This window comes from Schistocerca cancellata, chromosome 6 (genome assembly GCF_023864275.1).
Source record: "Schistocerca cancellata isolate TAMUIC-IGC-003103 chromosome 6, iqSchCanc2.1, whole genome shotgun sequence".
In the NCBI taxonomy this organism is placed as follows: Eukaryota; Metazoa; Arthropoda; class Insecta; order Orthoptera; family Acrididae; genus Schistocerca; species Schistocerca cancellata.
The window spans coordinates 135,617,544-135,635,933 of NC_064631.1; the positions used below are offsets into that span (position 1 = coordinate 135,617,544).

General features: G+C 39.3%; 1 protein-coding gene across 1 annotated transcript in view; it reads right to left on the bottom strand.

The window, feature by feature from the left end:
• The window catches only part of LOC126190967 (endoplasmic reticulum transmembrane helix translocase), a 176,233-nt gene extending 167,074 nt beyond the window's left edge, over positions 1 to 9,159 (bottom strand). The window contains exons 1-2 of the mRNA XM_049931631.1: positions 8,783 to 9,159; positions 1,984 to 2,073 (exon numbers count right to left, since the gene is read on the bottom strand). Of these exons, the coding sequence (XP_049787588.1) occupies positions 1,984 to 2,073; positions 8,783 to 9,043 (351 nt within the window). The 5' untranslated portion in view covers positions 9,044 to 9,159. The remainder of the gene's footprint in view (positions 1 to 1,983; positions 2,074 to 8,782) is intronic.
• Positions 9,160 to 18,390: the final 9,231 nt, after the last annotated feature.

Here is an 18,390-nt window from a genome sequence, read left to right on the forward strand (position 1 = left end):
TCCACAATCTTGACAGATGGAGCCAGCATTGCACCACAAAGGTATGTGTCCAAATTTTAGACACTTGAAGCACGACATGGTGGATGGGTGGGGGTACGCTCATACGGTTTCACGTCACATCAGTATACCATAACCTTGACCTTCTCAGGTAACGAATCACCCTCAAAGGGCAAGATGAAGATACCAGTAACGAGCCTACTGTCCTTTGGCCCCCTATGCACATGATGGACAAAGTGTACACCCCGTCACTCCAAGTTGATGCGTTGCTCATCATCAGATTGTAAGAGCAGGTCTCTGTGGAAAATTATGCCCTGAACTAAATTTAGACTGCTATGTGGAGTGACTGTCATTGGTACATCACCCAGCTTGGTTCAAACGTACAGTGCCTGTGAATGGATAGGGGATGCCATTTTGATGCATGACCCACTTTTCATTTTAGAGATGGCTGTCGTTTCCCCAAATTTGTCTTCTAAGTTCTCCACAAAGAGCAAGGGCTTTGTGGCCAAGAAGGAATCACCTTCAGACCTTGTGCAAACGAAGTATTGTGGGTGGTATTGCTCTGCTTGCCGCTTAGCCCCACATTCTCCCCATGGCGTAGTCAGGGAAGGGAACAGTTTGGCGTTTTATCTCTCTGTAATGAGAAAGGGCTGTCCTTTCATAGAGACTGCTTGGGCAGTATAACCATCAGCAAGAGATAACTTTATCCACTTCATTTGCAGCTGATCTGCCATGGTGCCACCCACTCTAAACAGGGGCTCTTCCCATGGGCACCATCCAGCCTCAACATTGGCTACTTGGCCAATTTGCTCAGAGTCCCCATGTCCCAGTCATGACAGGCACACACTCTTTGGCATACATGGGGAGTTTTCAGCTCAGGCACCAACAGTACAATTCCTGCTTGGTCAGGGAGCAACCAACGTGCAGGTATTTGATGACCCCCTCACAATCGGATGGCGACTGTGCTGGGTTTTGTGTGTATTACTATACTACAGGGAAGGGTACACAGATGGAATGCCACAAATGTCGAGCACACATCGCATTGGGCCACCTGCCCAACACCACTTGCACTGCTGGAGAATTTTGAAAATTGGTGGCAGGTCAAACCCAACAATGGGGACCATGTGTTTAGTTAATGAAAAGTTGTAGAATACATTGAAAGTGGAAACTAGAGGCCCAATTGTAAACCAGGTCCAAGCAGGGTCAGCAGCTAGAAAACCATCTGATTGAGAGCCAGCGAGGAAATGGGGCAGTGGATATATAAGCAGGCAGCACGGAAAGTAAGTAATGCTGCAAAAGCTGGGTGCCCGTGGTAGCCAAGTATGTATTCACAAAAGGATTGTGAGCCACCTGGGGGTGTATGTGTGTTGTTTGTGATGTGGTTATCATGTATGATGAAATACAAAATAAAACTGACAGACCCATGATTTAAAATCAAAATACTTCAAGAAAAAATCCCGGACATAGAATTTGAAGTGAACTGACCACTTGTTGTGGTAATTTCGCAACAGCGAATGGTTCGGGTGTGATGTTGAGCGCTCTAATTGGAGGAAACCAACTCCAACGCATGAAGTGTCAACTATTAAGTAATTTTAATCAAACTATAAGGTGACAATACTTATGGTCACAGGTTCATGCAAGTCGGTGACCACTGCCATAGATTCGAGGTGACAATAAACAAGCCAGAAAAATAAGCAGACAGATAATAACGCCAAAACTGACAAAGAAAAGTCACTGAAATTGGCAAACCATAACACCGATAGAGAGTGTACAATAAAAAGAAATTTTCTTGCCCCTATCCTATTTTTCTGACAGCAGTAGTCATTACACGGTCAAGACATGGACCCGACACTACACATGATGAGTGAAATATGGGCTTAAGAAGCACTGTAGGAAAACAAACAAAAAGAATAAAACACTCTAATGGTTCTGGGGAATATTTATTATAGTTCCAAAACAAGTTAATGTGTAACTCAGATGATTTACCTTAGCTTGATGTACAGACACTAGTTCAGAGGACCCATTGTTGGCTGTTGGTACAACTTTTGCCACTTTCGCTTTGAAAGGATCATTAGTCTGAAAAACAGTAATACACTCTTTTAAATAACCTATACCAATAATACTGTACTTATAATACAACAAAGCAATGCACAGATAACAACATAATAAATGACAATGAAGGAAGCACAACACTGAATCCTTATATAGCACAGTTAACATCTTTATTGGACTTAATTAGCATGTATTTACTTAGGGTAGGCTAGTATCTAAAAATGTATTCTTTAGCTGCTAGTGTTATCCCAAATATTTTCAAATTTTGAATATTTGTTGAATTACCACCAACTTGGTACAATTATCTACTGAATAACCTACACACTTTTGGGGGATTGTCGATTTTTCCAACAAATGTCACTTGTTCTCTCTTGCCCTTTTTATCACACTGTTGGACATCATGACAAGTGGTTGATTATGTGTCTTTGAGATGTGGGATAGATTTTAAGTTTTTCACTCTTTGTACTGTTGTAAATGTCCTATTTGGTGTCATCAATTTCCTATGCCTCCCACATATTTCATCATTACACACACAGCTGTAGGTGAACACTCATCTTCACACTGCAAATTCTCTCTCTCATTCCTATAATTAGGCTTGTTGTAAATTTTCATACCTATTCTTTTCTATCAATATAAATATCTGCAATTCCTCAGACCAACAGCTAGGGGTATATTCTAAGGCAGGAAAGCTATTTGATACAATTTTCACTTTACTGCACAACTTTCTGACATTACAGGTGACAGTAAGCTTGACATTGGCAACTTCAGGAGATGGGATATTAAAGCAGCCTTTGTGAACTGAGAAACCAGTGCAGTTTTTAACTATTTTCTTTCTACTGAAATGCAAAATACAATCACATCTTTAAATTTTACTCATCAAATTCTCCCACTCTTACTTCAATAATAAAAGCTGCAACAGGCTGTCTTTTATTCATAATGTTTAATTTTATTCGTCAACATTTCACTTTTGGTGCTTGGTTTGTGATACGGGAGTATGTCACCAGACACAAGATTTCATGTTCACATTTGTTAGCTTCACCAACTCACAACTAGAGCAATGAGTGAAGCCTTTAATGACTACCATAGGAGAATATTGTCCAATGATCTTTCACAAAACTCAAAAGAAATTCCAGTCGTATGTAAAGGCTGTTAGTGGAATCAAAGTTAGTGCCCAACACCTGGCAAATGAAACAGACACTGAAACTGAGGGTAGCAAAGAAAAGCTGCAATTCTTAAATCTGTTTTCACATGTCCCTTTACAAAGTAAAACCCAATTTAAAACTGACCAAAGTTCCAAGGCCTAATGAAATCCCTATTAGATTCTATACTGAATTTGCAGATGAGTTAGCAGTTTGAAGAAAGCACAGGTCATACCCATCTACAACATGGGTAGTATATGTGATTGTGAAAACTATTGTCCAATACCCTTGACATCAATTTCTTATAGAATCTTAGAACTTATTCCGAGTTCAGACATAATGAGGTATCTTGAACTGTATGACCTCTTATATGCCAACCAGGATGAATTCCAAAAAAATCGATCACACGAAACCCAACTCGCACGACGTACTGAAAGCTTTGGATCAAGGCAGTAAGGTAGAGGTGGTATTTCTTGATTTCAGAAAGCATTCAACTCAGTACCACACTTATGCTTATAGTCAAAAGTACAATTTTATGGTGTATCAATTGAAATTAGCACGGTACTGAGGACTTTTTTGGAGGGAGGCTGTAGCGTACTATCCTGGATGGAGAGCCATCATCAGCTGTACAAGTAATTTTGAGTGTGATCGTGGGAGGAGTGCTGGGACTCTTGCTATTCAAGTTGTATATTAATAACCTTGCGGACAATATTAATAGTAGCCTCAGACTTTTTGCAGATGGTGCAGTTATTGATAATGAAATACTGTCTGAAAGAAGCTGCAGAAATATCCTGTAAGATTTTGGAAAGATTTCTAAGTGGTACACAGATTGGCAAGTTACTTTAAATGTTTCAGAGATGCAAAATTCTACACTTCACGAAACAAAAAAATGTAGTATCCTATGAGTTTAATATCAGTGAGTCACAGTTGGAACTCGCCAAACTGTACAAATACCTGGTTGTTATATCTTGTATGGATATGAAATGGAATGATTACATACACTCAGTTGTGGGTAAAGCAGGTGGTAAACTTTTGTTTATTGGTAGAATACTTGGGAAGTGCAACCATTCTACAATGGAGATTGCTTACAAATCACTCATGGGAGCCATTCTAGAATATTGCTCAAGTGTGTGGGACCTTTATCAAATAGTAGCCTATTAACAAGGGATATTGGGCATGTACACAGAAGGGCAGCACAAATGGTCACAGGTTTGCTTGACTCATGAGAGTATGTCACAGACTCTGAAGAAACTGAACTGCCAGACTCATGAAGACAAGACGTACACTACCCTGAAAAAGTCTACTAAAAGTCTCTGTATGTCCATTTTTTCAGAGATGGTTGTGGGGCTCAGCTGTTCAGTACAGAATGTCAAATCAAACACCTTTCAGCCATCTAATTTCTGAACTGTTATTTTACTGGGTTCCCAGTTTCGGCGATTTATTATGCCACCTTCAGGCACCCTGACTGACATGCAGGAAGATTCCAAGCTCTGTTCCAGTCAGGTTGAAGTGATTGCTTATCAAGCAGAAATCTAAAGGTACCAGTCTTTGAATGCTGGCCCCTATTCTGACCAGAACTGAGGTTGGAAACTCCTTACACATTGGTCAGGGGACCTGAAGATGGTATAATAAATCGCCGAAACTGGTAGCCCAATAAAATAATGATTCGGAAAATAGACAGCTGAAAGATATTTGATTTGACTATCTACTAAAAGCTTCAAGAACTGGCTTTAAGTGATGACACTTCCACAGCACCTCTGTATCATTCACATTAGGACTGTGAGGACAATTAGAATAACTACAGCATGCACACAGGCATTCAAAACAATCATTCTTCCAGCACCTTGTACATGAATGGAATGGTAAGAAATCCTAATAACTAATATAATGGAATGTACCCTCTGCCATGCACTTCTCGGTGGTTTGCAGAGTATAGGTGTACATGTGGAAATAAATTGTCAACGTCCAATCAAAGCTATGCATCAGGCTACACTAAAGGTCAGTTAGTAAACCACACAACCCGCATTTCAAAAAATATTGTCGGTGTTTCATTTTCTTCCAGTTTGCACATATATGATGTCACATCACTATGTCACAGAACCATTAGCAGAGCAGGAATTCACAACTACAATCCATTATTGTAGTAGAGCCTACGTACAATTCCACGACAGATAAATACAGCAAACCATCCCCTGTTCTTGAAGGCTGCCTCTCTTCGCAACTTCTATTGCAAATTGCATTATGAACATCACTGTGAGAGATTCTTTCAGTGCTTTGTGGTTGAAAAATTTCATATTTATCAATTAAAAATACAAACTGTGGATGCTTTAAGGTACCAATTTATTTAATGACTTGGTTTTTTGCTCACATGGTCATAATAAGATGTTTGTGTTGACAAATACTGTCTGACAATGGCCTTTTAAGCCATAAATCTGATCACAAAATAAAGTAATGTTGCAGGACATCCAATGTTCGTGGCTTTCTATTGAGTCAGGAATATAACAGACATCAACATTTGATACATAAATGTAAAAACCAATACCTTGTCTTTCCTTTTGGTGACTCTTCGCTGTTCAGACAATTGAGTAAATTGACTAGGATTTTTTTTATATATGACACCCACGGAAGATTACCAGTAATAACTCAACTGAAGGTGGACGAGCAATGTCATGAGGAATAGGTCCTGATCAACATATGAAAAATACGAGTTCCCTGATACAAAAATCATCACAATTCTGGCATTATCAGGTACCCAAACAAAATGCAAAGTTGAAAATATTTACAAAACAGTTGGTTAGTTTCATGTTCCATAGATTATTTGCACAATAAATCATGACTTGGAATGATTTCTTTTCCATTCCCATCACACATTAAATTGTAAATATGGCAACATGCTGACCATTTACTAGTTTCTCTCTCTCTCTCTTTAAAAATAAATAAATAAATAAGAAAAAAGCTGTACGCAATACCTACTCACCAACTTTTTCACACATTACAATAGCACCAAATCTACATCTATACTCTGTAAACCACTATGCATGGCAGAGGGTACATCCCATTGTAATAGTTATTAGGGTTTCTTTCTGTCCCATTCATGTATGGAAGAATGAATACCTCCGTGAGTGCAGTAATTAATTCTAATCTTATCCTCACAATCTCTGTGTGAGTGACACGTAGGGTGTTGTACTATATCCCTAGAGGAACAACTTAAAGCCGGTTCTTGAAACTTTGCTAATCGACTTTCTCAGGATAGTTTATGAGTTTTCAAGAGTCTGCAATTTCAGTTCCTTCAGTATCTCTGTGACACTCTCCCATGGATTAAACAAACCTGTGACCATTTATGCTGCCCTTCTCTGTATACATACAACATCCCCCACTTAGAGCAAGCTGCCAATCTCTGCACCATGTTGAAATATTATCTATATCTGACTGAATATTTATGCAGCTTCTCTCAATATTAGCCTACTTCATTATAGATAACTACATCATCTGCAAAAAGCCTGATTTTACTATTAATATTGCCCGCAAAGTCATTAATATACTATGTGAACACCAAGTATCCCGACAAACTTCCCTGGGGCACACCTGAAGTTACCTCTACATCTGATGCTGCCACTCCATCCAAGATAACATGCTGTGTGCTCCTTACCAAAAAGTCCTCAATCCAATCACAAATTTCACTTGATACCCCACATGATTGTACTTTTGACATTAAGCGTAGGTGGGGTACTGACTCAAATACTTTACAGAAATCAAGAAACACTGCATCTACTTGGTTGCCTCCCACAAAACAGAAGTACTCAAGTAGAATTTTTTTCCCGCTTGTTTTCAAATTTTACTCTACTGTCTGACAGACAGTTTATATCATTCAGTAAGTGATTAACAAACAAAGTAGAGAGGATATAAAATGTAGACTGGCAATGGCAAGAAAAGCGTTTCTGAAGAAGAGAAATTTGTTGACATTGAGTATAGATTTAAGTGTCAGGAAGTCATTTCTGAAAGTATTTGTATGGAGTGTAGCCCTGTATGGAAGTGAAACATGGACGATAAATAGTTTGGACAAGAAGAGAATAGAAGCTTTTGAAATGTGGTGCTACAGAAGAATGCTGAAGATTAGATGGGTAGATCACATAACTAATGAGGAAGTATTGAATAGAATTGGGGAGAAGAGGAGTTTGTGACAACTTGACTAGAAGAAGGGATCGGTTGATAGGACATGTGTTGAGGCATCAAGGGATCACCAATTTAGTATTGGAGGGCAGCGTGGAGGGTAAAAATCATAGAGGGAGACCAAGAGATGAATACACTAAGCAGATTCAGAAGGATGTAGGTTGCAGTAGGTATTGGGAGATGAAGAAGCTTGCACAGGATAGAGTAGCATGGAGAGCTGCATCAAACCAGTCTCAGGACTGAAGACCACATGATGAAGTGATTAAAACTTTTGGCTGCAGCACTGTGCAGCCCTCTCTCTGCTAAAGACAGTATGTTATGAACTGTCAGTAATAGTAACTGCAAATTTATACCGCATCAAATTTGTATTGCTATGTCAGCATAGATAACTAAAGTGTAAATATCAAAGGGCTGTGAAACAAACACAAAACTTACAATAGGATTAAACAGCATATCAGCAACAGCCTACTGTCACAACTAAATGCAATACCTGTGGATTACCGGAAGCTGGTCTTCTGCAAAGACATTTCAAACACACTGCACCTAAAAATGTCATCAGACAACACCACACAGTTACATCACGAGGAAAAGCCAATGGGCTATACCGTGTGTAGTATAACAAATACTATGATGTCAGTCTAGGTAATAGTCTAATAATGTGCTAAGTTTGTGATATGCAACTCTACATAAAGTTTTATTTGATATGATTTTTAAATTCTACACTAACAAATCTTTCTCCAGAATCAACTGTCTTAAACCTCAATAGTTGAATATTTTCGCGTTTACAAGTTAATTTATCTACACTCATAATTTGGGTTTGTAGTTGAAATTAACACTATAAATAGTGATACTGCCATCTGCTCCATGCTAAATATGGTAAAAACATCATGTTGCCATGTATAAGATTACACAGATACCTAGGTCATTTATGTATGTATAAAATTACTGACAGCACTACGAAACTGAATATTTCTTTCCAATAAATTGTACAGACAAGGATACTTTAGTCACCAAATTATATCATATAAAAATGTGAAAAAAGGTTTCGTGTTTTCTCTCCGATTTACACAACATCAAAGTCTTATAAAAATTACTTAGGTAATTAACTATGTGAATATGTTCACTCATTAGAAGCCAGAAGTGGTGGGATCTCTAACTAAATTATTGTCGATGAATGTCTTTTCACAGCTAGACAATAATACTATTTGTGTTCTGAATATTCCTATTCACGGTACTGAGCAAACTGTACACGAATTAAAAAAAAAAAAAAGCAAACTTTACAGCAAGTTCTAACACATTCAGTAGTTGACAGTTTTGCCGCTGAAAGCTTTCTAAAAACAACTGTAAACAAGTTGTGTACCAGCTGTTGACACAACGTCAGCAATGTATTTCTCACAACAGGACGCACTCAAAAACAAACTTACACTTTTGCATGTTAGAAAGCAGTGTACATGTACAGACCAGTGGCAGCAAAGGCAGCTCAATATTTGCAGCAAACCGATCACCGCCACTCCTATCAGACCGGCTTCATAATATTCCTCAACTCCATACACGGTAACCCAAATATATATCCACAGTCCATAAAGACACATAAACGGTAAAATGTATCCATGGAAAAGCAATTTTCTTGGTATATGCAAACTGACACACTGCACCAGTTCATCAATACGTGCTTCCCCCTTCATTATTTTGGAATTAACACGAGACTGATGCAAACCACGTCTTTGCACTTCATGTGGCACACTATCTTTGTTGAAGCAAGGCTTCCAACATAAACAATCATATTCGAGAAAATGATTGTCACTGCTTTGCGACCAGTGCCCTATGATGATCGATTTTTCGGCTAGTCGAATGTTAGTCAATAACGTTCATTTTACTTTACAATACGTTTATGCCATCAGTAATTTTCTACTTCGTTAAAGACTGTTAAGAGTTCGCTAACTGCTGACTCCAATGCATTGCAGCAACTGCCCATGTTTCGCATACCCCATAATACTCCTTTTGCAGTCGGCAGTAGAGTATCGACCGCAAATGAACAGCAGAAAGTCGGTCAGGCTCAGCGGTTCATTTGAAGTTTATGTTCGGGTTACACGTTGCCGTTAGAATGTTGATACGGTTAGAATGTTGTGAACAGAAAATACGGACGACTTTGTAAACTATATTACCTTAAGAACACTATTGGCTGGAAACGCAAGAAGACTGGTAGCAGGTTTAAAACACAACAAACAACGCTTAGTTGTGGTTGATTTATGTGCGCATTATTATGTATTAATATAATAGAGGGAAACATTCCACATGGGAAAAATATATTTAAAAAGAAAGATGATGAGACTTACCAAACAGAAGCGCTGGCAGGTCGATAGACACACAAACAAACACAAACATACACACAAAATCTAGCTTTCGCAACCAACGGTTGCCTCGTCAGGAAAGAGGGAAGGAGAAGGAAAGACAAAAGGATATGGGTTTTAAGGGAGAGGGTAAGGAGTCATTCCAATCCCGGGAGCGGAAAGACTTACCTTAGGGGGAAAAAAGGACAGGTATACACTCGCGCGCACACACACACATATCCATCCATCCATACAAGACACAAGCAGACATTTGTCAAATGATGTGACTTACCAAATGAAAGTGCTGGCAGGTCGACAGACACACAAACATACACACAAAATTCAAGCTTTCGCAACAAACTGTTGCCTCATCAGGAAAGAGGGAAGGAGAGGGAAAGACGAAAGGATGTGGGTTTTAAGGGAGAGGGTAAGGAGACATTCCAGTCCCGGGAGCGGAAAGACTTACCTTAGGGGGAAAAAAGGACGGGTATACACTCGCACACACACACATATCCATCCACACATATACAGACACAAGCAGACATATTTAAAGACAAAGAGTTTGGGCAGAGATGTCAGTCGAGGCAGAAGTGCAGAGGCAAAGATGTTGATGAATGACAGGTGAGATATGAGTGGCGGAAATTTGAAATTAGCGGAGATTGAGGCCTGGTGGATAACGGGAAGAGAGGATATATTGAAGAGCAAGTTCCCATCTCCGGAGTTCGGATAGGTTGGTGTTAGTAGGAAGTATCCAGATAACCCGGACAGTGTAACACTGCACCAAGATGTGCTGGTCGTGCACCAAGGCATGTTTAGCCACAGGGTGATCCTCATTACCAACAAACACTGTCTGCCTGTTTCCATTCATGCGAATGGACAGTTTGTTGCTGGTCATTCCCACATAGAATGCATCACAGTGTAGGCAGGTCAGTTGGTAGATCACGTGGGTGCTTTCACACGTGGCTCTGCCTTTGATTGTGTACACCTTCCGGGTTACAGGACTGGAGTAGGTGGTGGTGGGAGGGTGCATTGGACAGGTTTTACACCGGGGGCGGTTACAAGGGTAGGAGCCAGAGGGTAGGGAAGGTGGTTTGGGGATTTCATAGGGATGAACTAAGAGGTTACGAAGGTTAGGTGGACGGCGGAAAGACACTCTTGGTGGAGTGGGGAGGATTTCATGAAGGATGGATCTCATTTCAGGGCAGGATTTGAGAAAGTCGTATCCCTGCTGGAGAGCCACATTCAGAATCTGATCCAGTCCCGGAAAGTATCCTGTCACAAGTGGGGCACTTTTGTGGTTCTTCTGTGAGAGGTTCTGGGTTTGAGAGGATGAGGAAGTGGCTCTGGTTATTTGCTTCCGTACCAGGTCGGGAGGGTAGTTGCGGGATGCGAAAGCTGTTGTCAGGTTGTTGGTGTAATGCTTCAGGGATTTCGGACTGGAGCAGATTCGTTTGCCACGAAGACTTAGGCTGTAGGGAAGGGACCGTTTGATGTGGAATGGGTGGCAGCTGTCGTAATGGAGGTACTGTTGCTTATTGGTGGGTTTGATGTGGACGGACGTGTGAAGCTGGCCATTGGACAGGTGAAGGTCAACATCAAGGAAAGTGGCATGGGATTTGGAGTAGGACCAGGTGAATCTGATGGAACCAAAGGAGTTGAGGTTGGAGAGGAAACTCTGGAGTTCTTCTTCACTGTGAGTCCAAATCATGAAGATGTCATCAATAAATCTGTACCAAACTTTGGGTTGGCAGGCCTGGGTAACCAAGAAGGCTTCCTCTAAGCGACCCATGAATAGGTTGGCGTACGAAGGGGCCATCCTGGTACCCATGGCTGTTCCCTTTAATTGTTGGTATGTCTGGTTTTCAAAAGTGAAGAAGTTGTGGGTCAGGATGAAGCTGGCTAAGGTAATGAGGAAAGATGTTTTAGGTAGGGTGGCAGGTGATCGGCGTGAAAGGAAGTGCTCCATCGCAGCGAGGCCCTGGACGTGCGGGATATTTGTGTATAAGGAAGTGGCATCAATGGTTACAAGGATGGTTTCTGGGGGTAACGGATTGGGTAAGGATTCCATATATTTAAAACGAAAGATGATGAGACTTACCAAACAAAAGCGCTGGCAGGTCAATAGACACACAAACAAACACAAACATACACACAAAATTCTAGCTTTCGCAACCAACGGTTGCCTCGTCAGGAATGAGGGAAGGAGAAGAAAGACAAAAGGATATGGGTTTTAAGGGAGAGGGTAAGGAGTCATTCCAGTCCCGGGAGTGGAAAGACTTACCTTAGGGGGAAAAAAGGACAGGTATACACTCGCACACACACACATATCCATCCGCATATATATATATATATATATATACACCTAAAAACAAAGAAGACGTGACTTACCAAATGAAGGTGCTGGCAGGTCGACAGACACACAAATGAACACAAACATACACACAAAATTCAAGCTTTCGCAACAAACTCTTGCCTCATCAGGAAAGAGGGAAGGAGAGGGAAAGACGAAAGGATGTGGGTTTTAAGGGAGAGGGTAAGGAGTCATTCCAGTCCCGGGAGCGGAAAGACTTACCTTAGGGGGAAATTAAGGACGGGTATACACTCGCATACACACACATATCCATCCACACATATACAGACACAAGCAGACATGAAATATGTGACCTGATATCTGCCTTGTAGGTATGACTGTATGAGACTTTTGGTTATTCCTCTAATACCATAAGTTTCCAGTTTCTCAAGTAGCATCTGATAAATCAAGGAACAAACATGCCACCCTTTCTTTTTCATCTAATTTCGTAAGTATAGTATGTACTACATCACATATTGCAGATGATGTTGAATAGCCTTTCCTAAAACAATGTTGGGTTTCTCGTAGCACTTTTTCTTTGACAAGAAAGCTTTCTAACCATAGTGAATTAATCTTTTCTAATACTGTGCTTAGAATTGGAATTAAGCTAATGGGTCAGTAGTTTTCGACTTTGTCGACACTACCTTTTTTGTGCAATGGCTGGACTATTGTATATTTTAATTCAAATGGAAACACAGCTCTATTCAAACTTTCATTGAAGAGATGGACCAAAACAGGTATGAGTGAATGTTTGCATCGTTAAACTGAGCTTTAATTTCAACATATTTCAGCATGTTGACCAAATATTTTGATGATAACTGGCTGTTTCACACAAATAACTGAAGATGTTACGAAAGTAAGAAGGTCACTTGTTAATTACCCTTGTATTTTTTCATATAGGCCTTCACTATAATATATCAATTTTAAAGATTTTATGGTAAATATTAGTAGTTCTAGTATAGCAAGAGTCATATACATGCCACTGAAGTTATCTGTAGGGGCAAGTATTCCAGAGCAGCACTTGCTTAGCTGTAAACTCCTGTCTTATCAATAATGGATATAAAGTACTTACTAATGGATAATTTACTCAAATTATTTGCTCATCCTCACCTCTGATTCAACCAATCTCCTTCTTCACTACATTCCGTACTGTCTTTATTTTGTTGTGTGATGTGGCTACTCTCTTCTCATAACTGATTTGCTTCAGTCGGTGTGAACCAATATGGATGAAACTGATAGATTGCTATTCATCATACAACAAGAATGTTGAGCTGCACACAGGCAGAACAAAAAGACAGCTAAACAATGGTCGCATCACAGTGGTCATGCATGTGCGAACTGTGCTTGTTTAGCAGCCTTTTATTGTGCCTGTCTGCAACTTATCTCCTGTATATGACGAGTAGCCGTATATCATTTTTGTAATATTGTTGCTTTCCATTGTTTGACAGATGAGACTTACTTCTCTGACTGAAACATTACCAAGAAATTGTGGATTATTCAATGTACAAAGGTATTTAGCAGCACAAAAAGAAAACCACATTTGTGGGTCAAGAATAGTTGTGGTATTACTCCAGTTACTGCAGCAAGTGTCCCAGGCCTTTGTACCTTTGTTGTGTGCTTGCTACTGGTGGTGGTTCCTGGGTTTTTCGCTCCATGAACAGTCTGTTTGCTCTTCCTTGCAGGGTAGGGGGATCCTTGCACTGTGAGGTTTATTCAACAGTTTGAGGTAAGATCTTGGGATCTGCACACAGTTAAATAGAAATATCTCAATTAAATGTTAAATTTTTTGACTTCTGAGGGATTTCCCATTTCCATTTAAGTGCATGCCATGCTTTGTATAGTGTTCTCTGGCCATATCATCCACTGCAAGGAAGTATGTATTTGGGAAGTCTTGGTAGAATTTTTTATATAATTTATTTGATTCCTTAATTTCTTCTCTTACAAAGCAAAAAGCAAGCAAGATTGTATCTTTTTGGAATGGCCATAACAATAACTTGATGTTGAGTAGTAGTAATTTTATTCATCCGTATATCACTTTTATAAGGATAGTGGACGTATCTTGCCATTAGAATTTAAGAACAGCAATCATCATCTCTTCCACATCAGCACGGGGTCCGCATGGTTGTTAATAGATTTTGCATGGTTAATTTAAGTGGTAGCATGATGCCCTTCCTGCCGCTTCTCCGTTACCACTGGGACAGATATATGTGTACCTCCAGCTGTCTGCATGAACTGTTATTCATGGGAAAGTGAGTGAAAGTTTTGTAGGTGGTTGTGAACCATATAATTATGTGGGACTTAGGTACCACTACAGTATTCACCTAACTGGGTGTGGAGAACTGCCTAAAAACCACATTCAGACTGGCCAGCACACTGACCCTCATTGTTAATCCACTGGGCAGATTCAATACAGGGCAAAGTCTGATGAGGACGGGGCAGGTAACTTGCCATGACAAGTAGGAAGTATCCCAGCATTTGCCTGAAATAATTTAAGGAAACCACAGAAAACCTAAATCATGATGGCCAGATGAAGATGGAGTCTCCGCCCTCTTGAATACAAGTCCAGGCTGTTTAAAACAGAGCTACCTCATTTGGTTTAGCCATAGTGTACAATGCTGTTTTACAAAAGAGTCAGTGTATTTAATAATGTAAAAGGCTAGTGCTACATTATTCATTCACTTCTTATTCCAATACATGCACTATAGTCGTGTTTTTCATATCATAACCCACTCTCTTCTGATCTCAGGAACATAGCAATGATGTCTCTTTCAGTTTGGGCACTGCAACTTCCCATTTGCTTGCCTGAAAAATTGAGTTGCGCCCCTCTGTAATGAGTGAGATTAAATATAAGTTGTTAGTATTATATACAGTATAGTTTTGGGAGTAAATTTTTCCAGAAAAGGAAAAAAAAACATAGTGTAAAAGTGATATGTGAAGTGATATGTCTTATTATGTTATTATTATTTATATGTGTAACATGTTTACCAAACCGCTCCTGTGTCTTATCTTAGTAATCCTTCAATATATGGAATTTTTGCTGAATAGGTATTTTTTAACTGTCTGTTTAAAGAAGTTTGTTTTAGTGATTGCTTTAAGCTGTTTGGACAATTTATTGTACAGTTTTATCTCTTGAAAGAAAATACTGTTTTGAAATTTATGTTTACAAATTCTTTCTTGGTGGATGTGTATTCGGTCTAGCTCGTGTTCTGTAGTCATGGACAGAGCTGTTTTTGCCATAATTAACAGTATTATTTTTTATCTGTACAAGCAGTAAACACACTCATATGATGTAGTTAAAATCCCCAGTGTTTTGAACAGATCTTCATAATGAGCTCACCTACTATTTTTGGTTATTATTCTTATGACCCTTTCCTGTAGTTTGAAAATGGTGTTCATGTTTTGGGCATTTGTTCATCAGAAAAGAATTCCATAGCTAAGAAATGAGCTTACATATGAATAGTATGTAACTAAAACACACTGGCTGCTACAAACTAAGTAAAGGACTCTCAAGAGCGTAACATGCTGAGTACATTCTATTTGCAATTATCTTTTGCGTGTTCACATCACTTCAACTGAGGGTTAATATTCAGTGCTAGAAATTTTGTGTTTATTATGCATTGTATGTGCTGACAGTCTTGCCGCAGCAGTAACACTGATTTGCGTCCGATCACCGAAGTTAAGCGCTTTCGGGCTGGGCTAGCACTTGGATCGAGAACTGTCCAGGTCTGCCAAGCATTGTTGACACTCAGCCCTTGTGATGTCAGTTGAGGAGCTATTTGACTGAGAAGTCGCATCTCCAGTCATGACAACTGACAATGGCTGGGGAAGCAGTGTGGTGACCACATGCCCCTCCATATCCACTCCCACTGATGCCTATCAGCACAGGATAACAAGGCAGCTAGTCGGCACCATTGGGCCTTTCGAGGCCTGTTCAGATAGAGTTTAGTTTAATTTAGTTTTTATGCATTCTATAGAGGTGCTGTCTACATTTAATTTAACAGTGTCATTTTACCTCTTCAAACTGAAATTATTGGCATTTGTTTTCTTTGTATTCAGTGTCACTATTGCATATTGACTAATTGTAAATGTTTTTGAGGGTTTCACTAACTTTCTCTGCAAGGAGTTCTCTTGTTTTCTCAGTGACTATAATACAGGGTGCATCAAAAGGAATCATCTGATTTGGCACATCTATATTTCTGAAAGTAATAAACATATACAATGAATTTTGTTTTTTGATGAACGGGAAACTAAAAAATTGTATTTTCTTTTTTTCTTCTTCTTCATCTTCTTCTTCTTCTTCTTCTTCTTTTTCGTACCTTTTCATAGGTGTTCAATATCCTCCCCCCCCCCCCCCCCCCCCTTGAGATGGTCTGCATTTGTCAATACAGTATTCAAATTGTCCCCACACTGCAGCGAGCATGTCTGGAATTACAGCTTCCATAGCTGCTGTTATGCGATGTCTCAGTTCATTCATTACTGTTGGTAGTGGAGGCATATGTACAGAGTCTTTTATAAATCCCCACAAGAAATAATCAGATACAGTCAGGTCCGGTGACCTTGGAGACCAGTAGTGTAAGGCTGAATCATTTGGTCCAGTGTGACCGATCCATCATTCAGTAATCCTTTGATTTAAAAATTGCCACACTTCCAGATGCCAGTGTAGCAGTGCCCTATCCTGTTAGTAAATGAAGTCATTTGAATCAGTCTTCCAGTGTGGGAGAAAAAAGTTCTCAAGCATATTGAGATATGTGCTTCCTGGAACAGTGTTCTTGGAAAACAAAAATGGACCATATGTCTTTTCGCATGAAAGTGCACAAAACACATTAAATTGTGGTGAGTCCCTCCATGTTGTACAACTTCATGTGGTTGTCCCGTACTCCATATTCTCACAATATGATGGTTCACATTTCCATTTAAATGGAATGTTGCCTCATCACTAAACACTAAGTGTGGAAGAAAACTGTCATCCTCCATTTTACCAAGAACAAAATTACAGAACTCCACACATTGTTTGTCACCTTCACGAAGAACTTGCAGTAGCTGAATGTTGTATGGTTTCATGTAAACTTCAGCACAACACATGCTAGATGGACATTGGGGGCATGTTCAGCTGTCAAGCTACATGGCTAATGGATTTTTGTGGACTCCTTCTGAAACTATGGCGGATGCTTCGACAGCTGTGTCAGACACTCAGGGATTTCCCTTTGCACAAACAACCTGTTTCTTGGAATTGTTCATACCATTGTCTAATGTTCTGTGCTGTAGGAGGATCAAAATCATACCTAGTACAAAAGTCACACTGAACAGTTATTACTGAACCACACTGCGCAAAACGTAGAACACAAAATGCTTTCTGTTGTTCCAACAGCATTTTTATTAAAATTGAAGTGGGCGTTCACTGCTGTTACCAAGCAGGAACCATGTAAAACTTGAGAGTTTGCTCTCTCCAACAGTACATTGTTCACTCACATATTTCAAATGACATAATAGTTATGATTTTTTAAAAATTGGATTATTCTTTTTGATACACTCTGTATTTTTAGGGGGAAAATAATATGTTGAAATTACATGCAATTTTTTTTGAAGACTTATGTAGTGATTGATCAATTTCCCATACCTAAGTGGCCAGGGCCATCGCAACAATATCTCATGTTCATTTTTCTGATTTTCATGCATATCTTACAGGCATCTTCATGCTTTACTATCTGAAAGAATACCAAATTACTGCAGCAGACTATTTTCAGTGGGACTTCTGTATTAGGCCAAATATAACAGAACTGAAACAGTTTTAAATAATATGAGATAATTAATTTCAAATTACCAAAAAGTGATAGAATCGTGGATGATAGCTTTGTATACAAAAGGCTTCAGAAATAATTTTTATCTGTTGTATTATGTGTGTTGTTTGGAGGTAACTACATGTTGTTTGGGTGAGCATCTTGTTCACTTTTCCTGAAGAGTAGTAATGCTGGTTGGCATTAGTGATCCACAGGAGATCCTAACAAAAGAAATAATAAGGAACTACATTAGTAGGCCAAAATACTTTGTTTAAACATTGATATTGTAAAAAATCAATACTCTTCATACAGTTGAGGTAATAATTAATGATATGAATATAATAGAGGGAAACATTCCACGTGGGAAAAGTATATCTAAAAAGAAAGATGATGAGACTTACCAAACAAAAGCACTGGCAGGTCGATAGACCTGTCTATCGACCTGCCAGCGCTTTTGTTTGGTAAGTCTCATCATCTTTCTTTTTAGATGAGGTAATAAGAATGATATGAATGACATGTCTTACATCAGACAACTCGAAAAGAAAAAAAAAGTTTTTACTAAAAAGTAACAAAAT